We start from the raw sequence: 16417 nt of genomic DNA on the forward strand, positions 1-16417 counted from the left end.
CCCTGCATTGGCAGGTGGATTCTCAACCACTGCGCCACCAGGGAAGTCCAAAGCTTCAGTTTTTGTGTGAGTTCTATTAGCATAATTGATGAGGATGCATCTGTGTGTGTGTATGTGCCTCTGTGTTTTAGGGGAGGTAACCAAAGAACCTTATTACACAAGTACCTGGTTAGGACCCACTTTCTTCTGTGCCTTTCCCTACTGTTTTCCAGTAGATCCGAACATATGTGAATAACCATAAAATGATATATATGTAGAAGTAACATACGAATAAAATAAAAGGAAAGCTGTTTCCACAGTGAGGAAGAAATAAAAAAGGAGTTATTTATACTAAGTGTCACTAGGAGACAAATGGGATAGAAGCTGACATAAAAGGGTCTTTGATTCCAAATCCTGCAGGTGTTTCCCAATTCTTTTTTTTTTTTTGATTTATATTTTTGTCTGCGTTGGATCTTCGTTGCTGCTCGCAGGCTTTCGCTAGTTGAGGCGAGTGGGGGCTACTCTTTGATGTGGGGCACGGGCTTCTCATTGTGGTGGCTTCTCTTGTTGCAGAGCACCGGCTCTAGGCGCGGGCTTAGTTGCTCCGCGGCATGTGGGATATTCCCAGACCAGGGCTCAAACCCGTGTTCCCTGCATTAGCAGGCGGATTCTTAACCACTGCGCCACCAGGGAAGTCCCTCCCAATTCTTTCTTCAGTGATTTCACTTTATTTAGTGAAATGTCTGAGAAGGTGATGTTATAGGAATATGATAGTATGTTCATTTCATTTTTTTCCCTTAGTTTTCAGGCAGATGAGGGGGTAAAGCTCTTTTCCATCCGGAGAGCAGATCTCAAGGAATCTGTCCTTGGCGAAAACAGGAAGCATGCTCAGGAAGCTTCGCCTATTTTTCTTATTTTCCTTCCAGAAAAAGAAATGGATTAAATATCTATTTAAGGTTTAATAGGATTACAGCAGAGATTGGCACCACATTTTAAATCAACTATACTTCAATTTTAAAAAAAGATTTTATAGGATTAAGAGGTACGGAATCGGGCTGACCTCTGATGCCGAAGGACGGCGACTCCACGAGAAAGCGAGGAATCTGTTTAGGGCGGAATTTAGGGAAACAAGCATTTTGCTTTGTCAGGTGTTAAGTCCAGGCCCGGGGGTTGGCGGTGGTGGGGGAGGATTAGAGAAACAGCCAACCCCGGCCAGAAGGACGGTTGCCATGGTTTCCACGTAGCTTCATTTCCCTTTCAGCCTCATTGTCTTCGCGCGGCGCTGGAGATACGCAACTTCCGCTTCCGGTCGGGTTGGGCTTCCAGATCGCTGGTCGCTGAGCGGTGAGGACGTTGTGCTGGGGTAGGATAAAGTGAGGCGGGTGTGGCGGGAGGGCGCGGTTCTCGCGATTCCCCGCTTCCAAGCACGGAGAGACTCTGTTCCCGGCTCCCACCCCAAACCGTCTCGGGACGAGAAGCGGTAATTGGGAGGGACAGGGGGCGCCTGCGGCGCGTCCCGGTCTCCCGTGACCGGCCAGATAAATCTCCGTGGGGACGCCTGCTACCGTCTGTCTTCTTCCCTATGGTAGGGTTTGTATTGGCAAAGAGATCGGGCGAATCTTGATAACAAGTCGCGTATACTTTCTAGGATATGAGGACTTGCACGTGCCCCTGTCGCGCATGTTCCAGAGCCCGTTGCATTTCCGGGCCCTGAATAAGCTACGTCGTTGTGTATTCTGTTGTGTTTCTCTTTATTAGGTGGTCTCTATACTTTACTGCCCCTTTCTCCGTCATACTTTAGGTCCTGCAGACTGCAGACTTAAATCCAAGGTCATGGCAAAACATCTGAAGTTCATTGCCAGGACTGTGATGGTACAGGAAGGGAATGTGGAAGGTGCATACAGGACCCTAAACAGGTAACTGGTTAGGGACCAGAATCATGCCTAGACCAACTCTTGAGAAGTGCGGTGGTTATTCTCTCACTTCCCCTGTCGTAGGTTGTCTCACACCAGTGCCAGCCCAGGTGTTCACAGCCTTGAAACTTCTCAGACCCTCAATTTACTATATTAAAAATGAAATTCTTTCCCAAACCTAACTGTGAGGCTTACTTATCAGCAGTCATTCCTTTGATAATGAACCTGAATTCTATCCAAGACTTTAAAAAGAGCCCAAAGGGAAAATTAAGTTATAAAATTGCTAGTAAGCGAAAACATAGTACATGATATATAGAAAGCTGAGTGAGGGATTGGTGTGGGACAAGGCTAATGGAAAAGATGAACTCAGATTTGGGATCTTAGAGAAGCAAGCAAGAGATAGAAAAGTGTTACAGGTTCAGAGAAAGGTTAACAACACAAGCAAAAACAAGATGGAAATGAACTGGCTGGAGTGGAGGAGCTGTTATTGAAAAGTTTTGAATGCTAGGGTAAGAGATGTAGAATGACTCTAATAAAAAACGCCTCACAGTTGTGGTTTCTCAAGAAAATAGTTCCTTAAGCTTCCCTTATCACTAGTTGTAAGGATTTTGACTTTCACTTATTATTTTCTCCCCAGTGAAGCAGAGTTTGGAGAAACAAATGCTTGTTGAGTTGAATTATCAAATAATTATATGAAAGAGATGTTAATATATGAGCTGGTCCTCTGCCTTAAGGCCACTAAGGTGGTAGCTTTATGTCAGAAGTAAGAGAAGCCTAGGGAGATTAAGTTATATTCCTTGGGCTACAATTGTTGAATGGTGGAAAGAAGCATAAATCACATTTTTCTAGTGCAGTGTTCTTTGCTCTGTTACTGCATTACTGACTAGTTTCTCTGGAAATGGAGAGACCTATGGCAGTGACTCTTCAGTTAAGAATCCTTATTTGATTGGGTTTAAATATAGGTGGGGTTCTTGGGGACTGAGAAGGTAAATGAAAGAGAACCAATTCTTGTCCAAGCAAAGAGTTCTAGATGTGGAGGGCTGGATGGCAAAAGACCATAATAAATGAGGACAAAGATGCTGTCAGAAGCTATGTAATTGAGAAGCAGTTGCAGGCTGAGGATGATTTGTATGTCTTTTAAAAGGATCTGGTCTTGGGTCAGCCTCTTTACTTCTTTCAGTGACTGTGCATGCCAGTCATATCCTTGGGCAGAAGCTGTTCTCTCTGCATTTTCACTTGCGTTGAAAGTAAAGATAATCAGTTACAGGGCAGTAAGATAATCCTATTTCATGTTTTTGTATTGCTGCTCATTCCCTACTGCTTCAGACCTTTAAGTGGCATGTCTGAGGGAGGGTTGAGATGTCTAATGATCTTTCTCTGCCCCTATACTGGAAGCACCAAGTGAATGTCTTTACAGACTCTGAAGTGAATTAGCTAGTGAGATGAAATGCTGAATTCGGGGAATGGAAGTCTTGTAGATTACCTCACCCTTCTTCTGACCTCTTCCTGTAAGTTTTTTGTTTGTTTGTTTTTTGGTTGTGCAGTGCAGCTTGCAGGATCTTAGTTCCCCGACCAGGGATCGAACCTGGGCCCCCTGCAGTGCAAGCGCAGAGTCCCAAACCACTGGACCGCCAGGGAATCCCAGGTTTTTTTCTGTATGATTTATTTTGGTGGATTTTGATGGGTCTTCTAACTAGGGTGACTGTGATGTTTGTATTGTTAAGGGATGTCAAAGGGCAGCTGTTAACCTGATGGTAAAACAAATTTCCAAAGGCTCAGCTTTAGCTTCCCTCACCTCTTTTATTCTTAAAGAACAAATAACACAAAAGCAAGAATTTTGTTTTTAGGAAATTAACTACTCTGATGAAGAACCAAAAAATAATTTGTGCAGCATTATTTATTGAACCATTTCTTACAATTGTATCAAGAAAGTAGCTACAGGGAATGCCCTGGCAGTCCAGTGGTTAGGACTCTGCCCTTCCACTGCAGGGGGCACGATTGGGGGTGGGGGCGTGAACTAAGATCCCACATGCTGCGCAGCATGGCCACAAGGCCAAAGAAAGAAAGAAAGAAAGTAGCTACAGCTTTAATACTTTTGACCAAAGCCAGGCCTAAAAAGTTTTCTCACATAAACGAGGCAGCATAACTTAGTGGTTTAGAGCAGAGCCAACTGACTGGTTCAGATCCCTGCTGCGCCATTTATTGGCCTCATAATCTGTGATAGCTACTTAATGTCTCTGCCTCAGTTTCTTCAGTAAAATGGAACTAATAATAGTGCCCACCTCATAGGGTTGATGTGAGGATTAAGTTAGTAATATAAATAAATTGCTTAGGACAGTGCTTGGCACATAGTAGGCATTATGTGTTAGCTGTTATAATTTGGAAGTAACTGTAAGGGAGTTTTTACCCTTTTGGTTTTACTTTGTGGGTGATTTGTTTATTCATTTGTTTTGAGAGATTGGCAGTTTGCTTTAACTGTTTTTTCTCTTATGCTCCCTGATCATCAAGTTATGCTCAAGGTGGCCCGGAGGTGAAAAAATGAGAAAATCATTTAGCTTTATTTTGTCCTGAGGCTCTAGTTGGCTACTGGTATTGGAATGACTTTTCCTATACATGCTGATACTTTCCAACCAAGGCTTCTTCTCTATATGCTAATGCTAATCTCATTTTGAAATAACAGCATTTATTCCCTCTGTATGCACTGCTCCCTCATCCCCCATTTCCACTTACAAAAATTTAAAACCTGAAAAACAAAATATTTCTAACTTCCTGCCTAAAGGAGTTGATCATCTCTCTATTGATGCCACATCTGCAGAAAGCATAAGGCCAATTCACCTTCTGAGAGAAGACTCTTCTATTTTTTTGCCTGTGATTGTTCTAATTAGCCTGGAAACAAATCTCTGTATCTCCGCCTCTTATGAAATCCTAATTTAGCAATTTAAGCAACATGAGGGTTTTGCTTTTCCTGTTTTTTCTTTTTCTTTTTTTTTTTTCTTCATTTTATCTGAAAATCTTTCCTGATCCCAGGTGTGGAGTGGGTGTAGGTGAGAAAAAAAGAAATAAATGACAGAAGGTGAGGTGTGTTTGGATACCTTCTGTCATCTGGCCTGGCCTAGTACTATCTCATACCTTCTTGTTCCTAAGAATCTGTTTTCAAATATCTCTAAGTTGATTTCTTCCTTCTTTCCTTTCTTCTTCCCTCCTTCCTCCTTTTTGTTAAACAAGAGCCCCATACTTTTAAGATTCTCTTTTTATAGGTGAATTGCAGTTTATGCATACTTTTTTCCTGGGTAGAAATGCTGATTTTAGTCAGAAGCAGCAGGAAACTGGTCAGTGTAACGCTATGTGGTTTTTGACCCTGCTGCCAATCTCCTGGGGGAATCTTTATTTAAAACAAAAAACAAAAACCCTCGTGATGTTAGGGCCCAACCTGAGACTAAATCAATCTCTCGGTGGTGGCGTCTGACCAGCAGCATTTTTTACAATGTCTCATGAGATTTTAATATTCAGCTAGGATTTTAATAGTCTTAAGGGTAGAGACCTATGCTTTTTCATTTGTATATTCCTTGCATTTACCAAAGTGCATCGAAAGCTCTCAATAATGTCTACTTAATGAATATAAATGTTCCTTTATCTTCTGTCACTCCCTAAGTTTAGTGTTTGTCAAACCTTTCCACTAAAGTATACTTAACAGGAGAGGAGAGTGAAGGAACTATAAGGGGTTCTTCCACCACAAGCAAACATGGAATTTCTTTTTTTAATCTCTCTTTTTTTAATTAAAATTTTAGGTGATTTTTATTTGTTGTCTTTACATTTGTTTTAGGGCTAGCACCCCCATCTCCACTCTAGTTAAAGTTGGTCCTCCAGGCAGATGCATTGAATTTATCCAGAGATTTTTGTCTTTGGATAGTACCCTTGGCATTCTATCAAGTATCCTAGGTAAGAAATGTGGTATTACTTTTTCCTCACTTCAGGGATTAAAACACCAACATAGGAATAGATCTGGGGGGAAAAACAATTTACACTGCTGAAAAAGAAAAGAATTTGATCAGAAAGGAGAGGCACGGTTAGGCAGAAAAAAAAATGAAGACATTCTGGTCCCAGACACTCAGGGCCTGAGGTGTGATGATCTCGTTCTAGGCTTCCTTATGAATTTGGAAAATTCGAACTTTGTGACTAAGGTTATCTAGGAAAACAGTGCAAGAAGTGCATGGTTGGAAGAAGCCAGCTTGGAGCAAGTATTATGGCAGTGGTTTTTATAATCTTTGGGGAGGATGTGTATTTTGTCAATGTAGATTTATTCTTTAGGAAGCTGCACTTATGTTCCTTTTTATCTTGGAGTGTTAGATATATATCCTTAAATTGTATTTTAGCCTCAGGAGAAAAAAGTGAACAAATATTTTGTTCTTAGAATAGGCAAGGACTTTTAAGCATCCAAACGTGAGCAGGTTGATTCTGGAGTGTCCCAGCCTTCCTATCTGTCAGTCTGTCAAACACAGTAAACACAGTATTTTCTTTCTTTCTTTCTTTCTTTTTTAAAATAAATTTATTTATTTTATTTATTTTTGGCTGCATGGGTCTTCGTTGCTGCGTGTGGGCTTTCTCTAGTTGCGGGGAGCGGGGGCTACTCTTCATTGTGGTGCACGGGCTTTCATTGCAGTGGCTTCTCTTGTTGCGGAGCACGGGCTCTAGGCGCGCAGGCTTCAGTAGTTGTGGCACGCAGGCTCAGTAGTTGTGGCTCACTGGCTCTAGAGCACAGGCTCGGTAGTTGTGGCGCACGGGCTTAGTTGCTCTGCAGCATGTGGGATCTTCCTGGACCAGGGCTCGAACCCGTGTGCCCTGCATTGGCAGGCGGATTCTTAACCACTGAGCCACCGGGGAAGCCCTTTTTTTTCTTGTATTGAAGTATAGTTACTGTATAATATTATATAAGTTACAGGTGTACAATATAGTGATTCACAATTTTTTAAAGGTTATACTCCATTTATAGTTAGTGTAAAATATTGGCTATATTCCCCATGTTGTACAATATATTCTTGTAGCTTATTTATTTATTTATTTGGCTGTGCCGTGCAGCTTTGGGGACCTTAGTTTCCTGACCAGGGATCAAACCCGGGCCCTGGCATTGAAAGTGGTGAGTCCTAACCACTGGACTGCCAGGGAATTCCTCTTGTAACTTATTTTATACCTAATAGTTTGTACTTCTTAATCCTCTACCCCTATATTGCCCCTCCCCTACCCTCTCCCCACTGGTAACCACTAGTTTGTTCTCTATATCTGTGGGTCTGCTTCTTTTTGTTATTTTCACTAGTTTATTGTATTTTTCAGATGCCACATATAAGTGAGATTATACAGTATTTGTCTTTCTCTGTATGACTTATTTCACTTAAGCATAATGCCTTCCAAGTCCATCCAAACACAGTATTTTCTGACACTTTACTTCTTTTCCTCTGGTTTTCCGTAATGTCCTCTGGCTGCCTTTTCTGTATCTCTCTCTTAAATCCCAGGCTTCTCCTCGTTTCTCTCAGCTTTCTGATAGTTGGTAGTTTAAAAATAAGTTGCATGTTCTGCGGTCTAATTACAACAATAGGTATGAGAGCAAATGAGAGGAGAGGGAGGTGGTTAAAGCTTTAGCATGTTTGGAGCACAGATGTAGTCTTACAAAGGAAACAGCCTATGTGTCTGCACAGTGAGACCACCACAAAATGCTTATTATATAACCAAGGGCCCTCACTGGTACCCTGGGATGAAGAGATGGAGAGTGGGGGTCGTTAGGAAGCCCTGCATGATTGGCTGGCGCCCAAGTAAAGAAAGGCAAGCACACTGGAAGCATGCCCAGTTGAACCCTTTTATTCCTGGTAGGTGAGCTTCTGGGCCCATTGAGTCCTTCTGTGTACATGTTGATCCTGATGTAGGCTGGCTACACTGACATGTGAGTCTGCCACCCCCAAATTCCCCAGCCCAGGCAGCTCAGCTCCTTTTACATAATCTGTTGAACTGGCAGCTGAGTTCTCCTTAAATGTTAGGTTGCCAGGCGCCCAAACTCCAGGCTGATCTGTTTACTCTAAACCTCTTGGTTGACTTGAACTACCTGTGAAATCAGAAGCATCATTAGTAACACCCTATTTACTTCATGAGTTCTACAAAACACTTCCTACATCCTTTATTAGAAATGAGTTGAGTAGATGCTTCTACTTTAGGGATTCTGGAACATTTGAAGATGATCTGTGCTTTTTCAGGATACCTAGAAAGTGCAAGGTAAGGAAGGAAATCCTCACCTGGCACCTTGGAATTTATTTGGTTTGTGTCTTGGAAATAGAACCATCCAAGGAACACCATTTAGCAACCCCATCATTATGTTGGGGGCCACCGATCTTTTCACTTTTTTCACCTCCTCTAACATTCCTTTGGTACTTTTTTCTTGTCTTTCTTTTCTGCCTGACCACACAGGCATTTACTTGGTAAGATGATCACTTCTGTTTCAGAACCCTTTTGAAACTCCAGTAGGATACCTGAGTATGTTTCTAAACTCCTCCTCCTTTTGCTGTTTTCTTTCATACTACTTTAAACTGTCTTTGTCATTCCGGTAGGCTCTTCTTCCTAGGTGAAGTCATATCTAGGGTCTCTGTTCTTTTCATAGTCTCTCCTCAAATCCAGTCTCCTTGCCCTTTTTATATTTCCAGTCTTTCCCTTCAGGCACTTTTTTTTTTTTTCTGTTTTTTCTCTAATATACTAGTCTCTAGTCCAAAAAGTGGCCTTCATTAAATAGCAGTAAACAAGGTCTAGACAGAAATAAATACTTAATTGTTTGGATCAATTCCTTTCCCTTAGTGTGCCATGTCTTCTTGGCTTGCATCTTTTTACTCTAATTAAGGAGCCTGGCCCAGCTCTTTCCTCCCTCATTTTTCGCTTTGCCCATGGGCACCGCAATAGTTTGTCTTTCAAACCTCAGTGGTTTTTGCTTGAGAAGCAGAGTGCTATTACAGAGCACTGCACTAAAGACCTGAATTCTACTGCTAGCTCCATTTTGTGATCTTGGGCAGGTCAGCCTCTCTAAACTTCAGTTTTCTAATCTGTAAAGAGATGACGGGAACTCCCCTGGTGGTCCAGTGGTAAGATCCCGCATGCCACATGGTGCGGCCAAAAAAAAAAAGGATGACATTACCTGCTTAATCAGTTTCATGGGATAATGATTAGGATCATGGATATGAAAATGCTATCTAAAGTCTAATGTGCCATTTTAGTAAAGGTAATATTGAGGCCTTCTGAGCTAATATTCCCAAGAACTGTGTCTGTTAGAAAGTAACTTAATCCCTTGAGCTGTGGACATTTGTCAGTCACCAAGAGGATTCATTTTTGTCATACATTTACTGATATTTGCTCTTTTGCCAAGTACTATATTAAATGCAAAAATGAAAGACTTAATCTCTAACCTTAGAAAACACACAACCCCGTAAGGGAGATTTTAAAAACTAAAAAACCAAACATGGCTAAATATAATACTGTCTGATCAGTGCTTTAAAAGTGTACTGTGGCATTGGTTCTCCCTGGACCATTAGCAGCAAAATCACTTGGGAACTTGTTAGAAATGCAGATTCGTGGGCCCCACCCTAGACCTATGGAATCAGAAACGAGGTGGCACAGCAGTCAGTGTTTTAACAAGTTTTCCAGGTGACTGTTGCATGAGTCTCAAAGTTTGAGAACCACTGTGCGTTGGGAACAGAGAAGGAGTGATTAATTTCTCCTGGACCAGTTTACAAAAGTCATTACCCATTGATCTGGGCCTTTGAAGAATAAATAGCCTTTAATAAAACAGAAAAAGAAAGGAATCATATTCTCAGAGAACATCATGAACAAATGTAAAAAATAGATGTGTAGTGTGTTTGGGAAACACCTAGTTCAATATGACTAGACATAGGCTTTTTCGGGCAAGTTATTAAAGATAAAGCTAGAGAGAGAGAGGGTGAAGCTCAATTGTTTAGGACTTTGAGCTTAGACTAGTGGTTCCCAAATTTATCTGCACATTGCAATTACCTAGGGAACTTAACAAACCCTGCCTGTGTCCCTCCCCACTTGTGACTTAACTGGAATTTTTAAAAGATCCCCAAGTGATTCTAATGTGCAAAGAAGTTTGGGAACCACTGGCTTAGACTATTTTGTTTATTGGGAAAGATTTTTTAACATCAGAGTACACAATCTGATTTATTTTTTATAAATTTATTTATTTTATTTATTTATTTTTGGCTGCATTGGGTCTTCGTTGCTGCGTGCAGGCTTTCTCTAGTTGCGGCGAGCGGGGGCTGCTCTTCGTTGTGGTGTGCAGGCTTCTTATTGCAGTGGCTTCTCTTGTTGCACAGGCTCTAAGCACACGGGCTTCAGTAGTTGCAGCATGCGGGATCAGTAGTTGTGGCTCATGGGCTCTAGAGCACAGGCTCTGTAGTTGTGGCGCACAGGCTTAGTTGCTCCGTGGCATGTGGGATCTTCCAGGACCAGGGCTCGAACCCGTGTCCCCTGCATTGGCAGGCAGGTTCTTAACCACTGCGCCACCAGGGAAGTTCCACAATCTGATTTACGTTTTAGGACAATAATTGGTGTAGGGAAGGAGAATGGAAATAGGGCAACCTGTTTACCCTTCACAATTCAAATAAGGTATCCTTTAGGAAGCTTTCATAACCACCTTCTTATCAAGTCCAGATTATATACCTCTCCTGTGTGCTTCCCTTATCTTTGCATCTATCACATTCTATTGTAATTCTTACATAATTGTCTTCTCTACTAGACTGCAAGGGTAGGGAACTATGCCTAAGTTTGTTTTCTATCCTCAGCATTTAACACAGTGTCTGGTACAGAGTTGGGATTCCATAAATACTTATTGATTAAATGACCAGTTAGATGATTATTTCAGTACAGGTATAAGGACCATAATTAGAGCTGTAGCCACAGGGAAAGGAGAGAAGGAAAAGATCTAAGAACTATTTCAGGTTATAGAATGTATAGGATATTGTAAATGTGAGCGTAGGAAGTAAAGGAGAAGGCCTACTCCAGGAACATGGTGAGATTTTTAGCTTGACTAACTGGTGATGCCATTAGCAGAGAGAGTACAGAGGAGGAAGAATGAATTTTAGGAGGAGATAATAAAATTGGTTTTTGTGGGGTTTAAGGCAATTGGAAACATCAGTCTAGTTCTAAGATAAGATTGGGGCTTGAGATAATGATTTAAGAGTCAACCAGTGTCTGGGTCCATTCTCAAGTGTGGCTCTACATTAGAATTACCTGAGAGGTGTTTTAAAATATACCCAATGTATAACCCCACTGGAGACCAATTAAATCAGAATCTCTGAGGAATGGGACCGAGGCATGAATACTTTTTAAAGGCTCTTCGGGAAATGATTCCATTGTGCACAGGGTTGAAGCCCATGGTAAAGTTTAAGGGAATCATGTAGAACCAAAAAGGAGGTGGTTTACAGTCAGAATCTGGAGGGATACCAACAGTTAAGGGTAAATTAGTAAGAAAGCCAGCAATGGAGACCCTTTTGTAGGCCAAGATACTGAGTCTTTGGCACCCTGCTTTTGTTTGGCTGCTTTGGGTCTTCGTTGCTGCGCATAGGCTTTCTCTAGTTGCGGTGAGTGGGGGCTACTCTTTATTGCGGTGTGTGGGCTTCTCATTGCGGTGGCTTCTCATGGTGGTGGCTTCTCGTGGAGCACGGGCTCTAGGCGCGTGGGTTTCAGTAGTTGCAGCATGTGGGCTCAGTAGTTGTGGCACGTGGGTCCTACAGAGCACAGGCTTCAGTAGTTGTGGCACACGGGGCTTAGTTGCTCCATGGTATGTGGGATCTTCCTGGACCAAAGATTGAACCTGTGTCCCCTGCATTGGCAGGTAGATTCTTTTTTTTTTTTTTTTAATGTAAATTATATGACCCTTATTGTAGTTTATTTTTTTATTTTATTTATTTTATTTATTTATTTGTTTTTTTGCGGTACGTGGGCCTCTCACTGTTGTGGCCTCTCCCGTTGCGGAGCACAGGCTCCGGACGCGCAGGCCCAGCAGCCATGGCTCACGGTCCTAGCCGCTCCGCGGCATGTGGGATCTTCCCGGACCGGGGCACGAACCCGTGTCCCCTGCATCGGCAGGCGGACTCTCAACCACTGCGCCACCAGGGAAGCCCGGCAGGTAGATTCTTAACCACTGTGCCACCAGGGAAGTCCCCTGGTGCCCTGCTTTTCTTTTCCTTTTGTTTTATTTTGTTTTGTTTTGTTTTGTTTTGTTTTTGCAGTACGCGGGCTTCTCACTGTTGTGGCCTCTCCCGTTGCGGAGCACAGGCTCCGGACGCACAGGCCCAGCGGCCATGGCTCACGGGCCCAGCCGCTCTGCGGCATGTGGGATCCTCCCGGACCGGGGCACGAACCCGTGTGCCCTGCATCGGCAGGCGGACTCTCAACCACTGCGCCACCAGGGAAGCCCCCCTGCTTTTCTATTGTACAACTCTAGTGTTGGATCCACATGACTTCTGGGCATGACTGTGTTTTCAACAGAACCTGAATTATCAACCCCTCCCACTTCTGGGAGTTGGCAACAATTCCCTTGCCTCCCATCTCCCTGCCACTAAAACCTAGACAAACTGATCTTACAAATCAGCAGGAGCCTAGGAGAGGATCCCAAAGGACAGTGGTTCCCATGTCTGTTCACATTTGTAATGTACCCAAAGCTCAAATCTTTTCAAGTACATGTTCAATCTATTATTGTTATCTTGGGCTTTTGGTATAACATACCAGCAATAAATAGGGTTTCCCACTGAGCAGAAGTAGCTGGTAGTTTCTCTTATTTTTATTTCCTTCTGCTGTCCCCCTTCCAGTTATAATAGCCATGTCTCAACTTCCCTACCTCCAATTGTGTTTTTGACTTACTTTTTACATGTAATGAAAGGAAAGGGCAGGCAGGAATGGGGTCATGTAAACAGTGCCAGGATGGAGGGCAGTAGCAGCAGGTGCCTCCAGACCTCCTCAGGACCAACTGATGACGGGTTGAGAGGGAGAGACAAGTTGCAGATTGGAGCCAGAGCTCTCAGGAGCCCAGGGATAAGGTAGGTTATAGAATAAACCCCCGTGTCCTCTTGGCTCAGTGAGAACAAAGAGATTAGTTTGAGTTAAGCATGTTATGAATCCAAGAGAAACTGTGTTGTAAGGAATTAGGTGGGCAGGAAAAAAACAAATTGAACTAAATTAAGATTAATAAAATATGGTTTCTGACTTCAGGGATTATTAGTCTAGTGAGGGAGATATTTGTATAAATAACTAACAGAATGGCAAAATGAAATAATCTCTAAATAGGTATACAACAAAATAAATTATTTTCTCTAAGATGAGAAAGCTTTTTTGGAGAGATGGCATCTGGATTTAGCATCAAAAAGATGTGGAAAATCTCAGAAGGTTGGCAGCTAGGGGTTGGGGATGGCATTCTAGGCTGAGGAAGCAGCGTGAGTAAGGACTTCATATTAATATGTGTTCAGGGAGTAGTCAGTAAAGCAGTGTGGTTGGAGCATGTGGTACATGGAAAAATCATGGTTGAGGCTGTTATTTTAATGCTCCCATTTGTATCACTGGTGTGATAAGGGCCTCTTCTTTCCCTGTATTAAGTGGGCCCCGATATTTCTCAGACTTACAGACTTCAGCTGCATCAGCTCTTAAACACAGTAGGGGTGGAACTACATTCTCCACTAAGGACCACATAGGGATCACCCCTAGTTATTTTTTCCTATTGCAAATGACTTACCCCATTTGAAAATTCTGTAATGGCCCCTTGGTTGAGACTCACTGCCATAGGGAGCCACTGTTCTTTTGGGACTGTGCCATATCCCTCAGGTGTGTTGTGGTAGGAAAAAAAAAAAAAGGTTGAGAACATGAGCGTGACTGTAAACTCCCCAAGAACAAGGACTATATAATTAATTGCCTTTTTATTTCCCCACATATTACTGTTTGGTTCCTGGCCTCTATATGTTGGCAGTTAATGCTGTATTGTCACTATTTCACACCATTTTTACAGACACCAGTTAGTTGGTCGATTGACTTCTGATCATTGTGAAACTGGAAAAGAACAATAATGAGCCTAAGCCTCTAACTTCATTGCCTGTCTTTATACAGAATCCTTACCATGGATGGGCTCATCGAGGACATAAAGCGACGGCGATACTACGAGAAGCCTTGCCGCCGGCGACAGAGGGAAAGCTATGAAACCTGCCGGCGAATCTACAACATGGAAATGGCTCGCAAGATCAACTTCTTGATGCGAAAGAATCGGGCGGATCCATGGCAGGGCTGCTGAGGCCTGTGGATAGGAGACACCATGTGAAAATCCTTATCCAGCTGTCTTCACCTCTTTTCTTTCTCCCACCCCATTTTCTCTTACCTTTCTTACAATAAACTCACATATATGCAAGAAGGCTTGCACATATAGAAGCAATCCCACTAGTCAGCAATGGACACTTTCTTGTATTAGTCAAAGAGAAACCGAGTCCAAAAGTAGTCTGGGAGTAGAATGGTGGTTGCCAAGGGCTGGTGTTGGGAGGAGGGGAATGGGAAATTATTGTCTAATGAGAGCAAAGTTTCAGTTTGGGAAGATGAAAAAGTTCTGGAGGTGGATAGTGGTGATACTTACATAACGTGAATGTGCTTAATGCCACTGAACTGTACACTTAAATGATTAAAATGGTAAATTTTATGTTCTGTATATTTTACTGTAATTTTTAAAAATATATTTATTTATTTATTTATTTGGCTGCGCCAGGTCTTAGTTGCAGCACACAGGATCTTTGTTGCCGCCTGCGGAATCTTTAATTGTGGCATGAGGGATCTAGTTCCCTGACCAGGGATCGAATCGGGGCCCTCTACATTGGGAGCTTGGAGCCTTAGCTGCTGGACCACCAGGGAAGTCCCTATATTTTATTGTAATTTTTTAAAAAGTAGTCTGAAGTGGGAAATTCTTTAAAATGTAGTGGAGTATGTCTACCATGTCTAATTTTTATGAAACCCAAAGCAAGATTTTATTATTGGAAAAGGATCTATTCCTCTTTACTGAACTGCCTTCCAACTATTAGGTAAAAGGAAGAGGAAACGTGTATATATTTGGAATAAATTCTACTTCTGAAACACCCATCAACCAGGGTAGAGAGCTGAAACCCTTCCCCAAAGGAATCCTTATGACAGTCTAACATTCACCCCTGTTTTGTCTTTCCTGTGGTTTTCCTAAAGGAGGCTAGTGGAGGGTTGGTGGAAAAGAAAGCAGTAGATGGATGATAGGAAAGAGAGAATGGGGGAGTGTTAAGAGAAAGAAGGGCACAGAGCCAGAAATACCTACAGCAGTGGTTCTCAAAGTGTGATCTTCAGGGGCTTCCCTGGTGGCGCAGTGGTTGAGAGTCCGCCTGCCGATGCAGGGGACGCGGGTTCGTGCCCCTGTCCGGGAGGATCCCACATGCCGCGGAGCGGCTGGGCCCGTGAGCCATGGCCGCTGGGCCTGCGCGTCCAGAGCCTGTGCTCCGCAACGGGAGAGGCCACAACAGTGAAAGGCCCGCGTAATGCAAAAAAAAAAAAAAAAAAAGTGTGATCTTCAGATCAGTAGCATCACCTGAGAAATTGCTAGAAATGCAAAATTTGGGACCCTGCTTTAGACCTTCTGAATTGGAAATTGAGGTTGAAGCCCGGCAATCTAGTTTAACAAGCCCTGCAGGTGATTCTGATGCAGGCTAAAATTGGAGAACCATTGCCCTATAGTACTCAAAAGATTCCAGGTGGAGGTCCCAACTACCACCCTTGCCTCTCCTCAACAGGCACTCCTGGGCATGGGACTCTTGACAGCTGGGGCATCTGACCACTGTGGGAAGACCAGGTGCTCTGCGTCCTCTACTGCTGTGTTTCCTCTGATCTTGGTCCCCTAACAGCCATGCCTGCTAGTATAAGAAGAGTTGGTGCCAACCCCTGTAGGAGAGTGCAGAGGCTAAGTGGAAGTGGCTAGCCCACCTCTCCTTACCCTGAGTGGAGCCCACTCAGCATAGTGTTAAAAAAGGAAGTAAACAATGTATAACTGATTCACTTTGTTAAAAAGCAGAAACTAACACACCATTGTAAAGCAATTATACTCCAATAAAGATGTTAAAAAAAAAAGTAAACAGAGCCAACTGCCAAGCCGCCTATCTCTCCAGATTACTAGTGCTCAAATATTGCCCCCTTGTGGTACAGTAGCGTGGCTTCAGATTTCTTCTGGTCTTAATTCTGTCTTCAGTGTCTTTTTCTCTCTTTCACAATAACCATACTTACTGATTAAACAGCAGATATGATGGAACCAGTGTTCCTTGTTTCTCAGGGCTTGATTATCTTTCTTCCACTCATCAGGAATAAGGCCCATGGTGAATAAAGCATATTATTGGGCACTACATAGAAACAGCTTATAAATAGAAGATCTGGTCTTTGCCCTCTAGAAACTTACATTGTAGTTTGAGAGATTCTGTATACAGACTGTTTTCAACTCTGTTACT

General features: G+C 42.8%; 1 protein-coding gene across 3 annotated transcripts; it reads left to right on the forward strand.

Moving 5' to 3' along the window:
* Positions 1–1271: 1271 nt before the first annotated feature.
* Positions 1272–14607, forward strand: MRPS21 (mitochondrial ribosomal protein S21). Of its 3 annotated transcripts, none has more exons than XM_082616487.1 (3): positions 1272–1342; positions 1781–1895; positions 14031–14607. In XM_082616487.1, exons 2-3 carry the CDS (start codon positions 1813–1815, stop codon positions 14209–14211), a joined length of 264 nt encoding a protein of 87 aa, XP_082472613.1. In that variant the 5' UTR covers positions 1272–1342; positions 1781–1812; the 3' UTR covers positions 14212–14607. The 3 variants fall into 3 exon arrangements, with proteins under 3 accessions (XP_082472613.1, XP_082472615.1, XP_082472614.1); XM_082616489.1 differs by having other exon boundaries at positions 1331–1352; XM_082616488.1 differs by lacking the exon at positions 1272–1342 and adding an exon at positions 1359–1564.
* The last annotated feature ends 1810 nt before the right edge of the window (positions 14608–16417 follow it).

The sequence above is a fragment of the Mesoplodon mirus genome, assembly GCF_964341445.2.
Source record: "Mesoplodon mirus genome assembly, chromosome: 3".
NCBI classification, from domain to species: Eukaryota; Metazoa; Chordata; class Mammalia; order Artiodactyla; family Ziphiidae; genus Mesoplodon; species Mesoplodon mirus.

Bases quoted from the DNA above. Each gene is read 5' to 3' on its own strand.
- MRPS21 (XM_082616487.1), top strand. From the start codon at position 1,813: ATGGCAAAACATCTGAAGTTCATTGCCAGGACTGTGATGGTACAGGAA. The intron at 1,896-14,030 runs GTAACTGGTTAG...GTCTTTATACAG, and splicing joins GCATACAGGACCCTAAACAG to AATCCTTACCATGGATGGGC.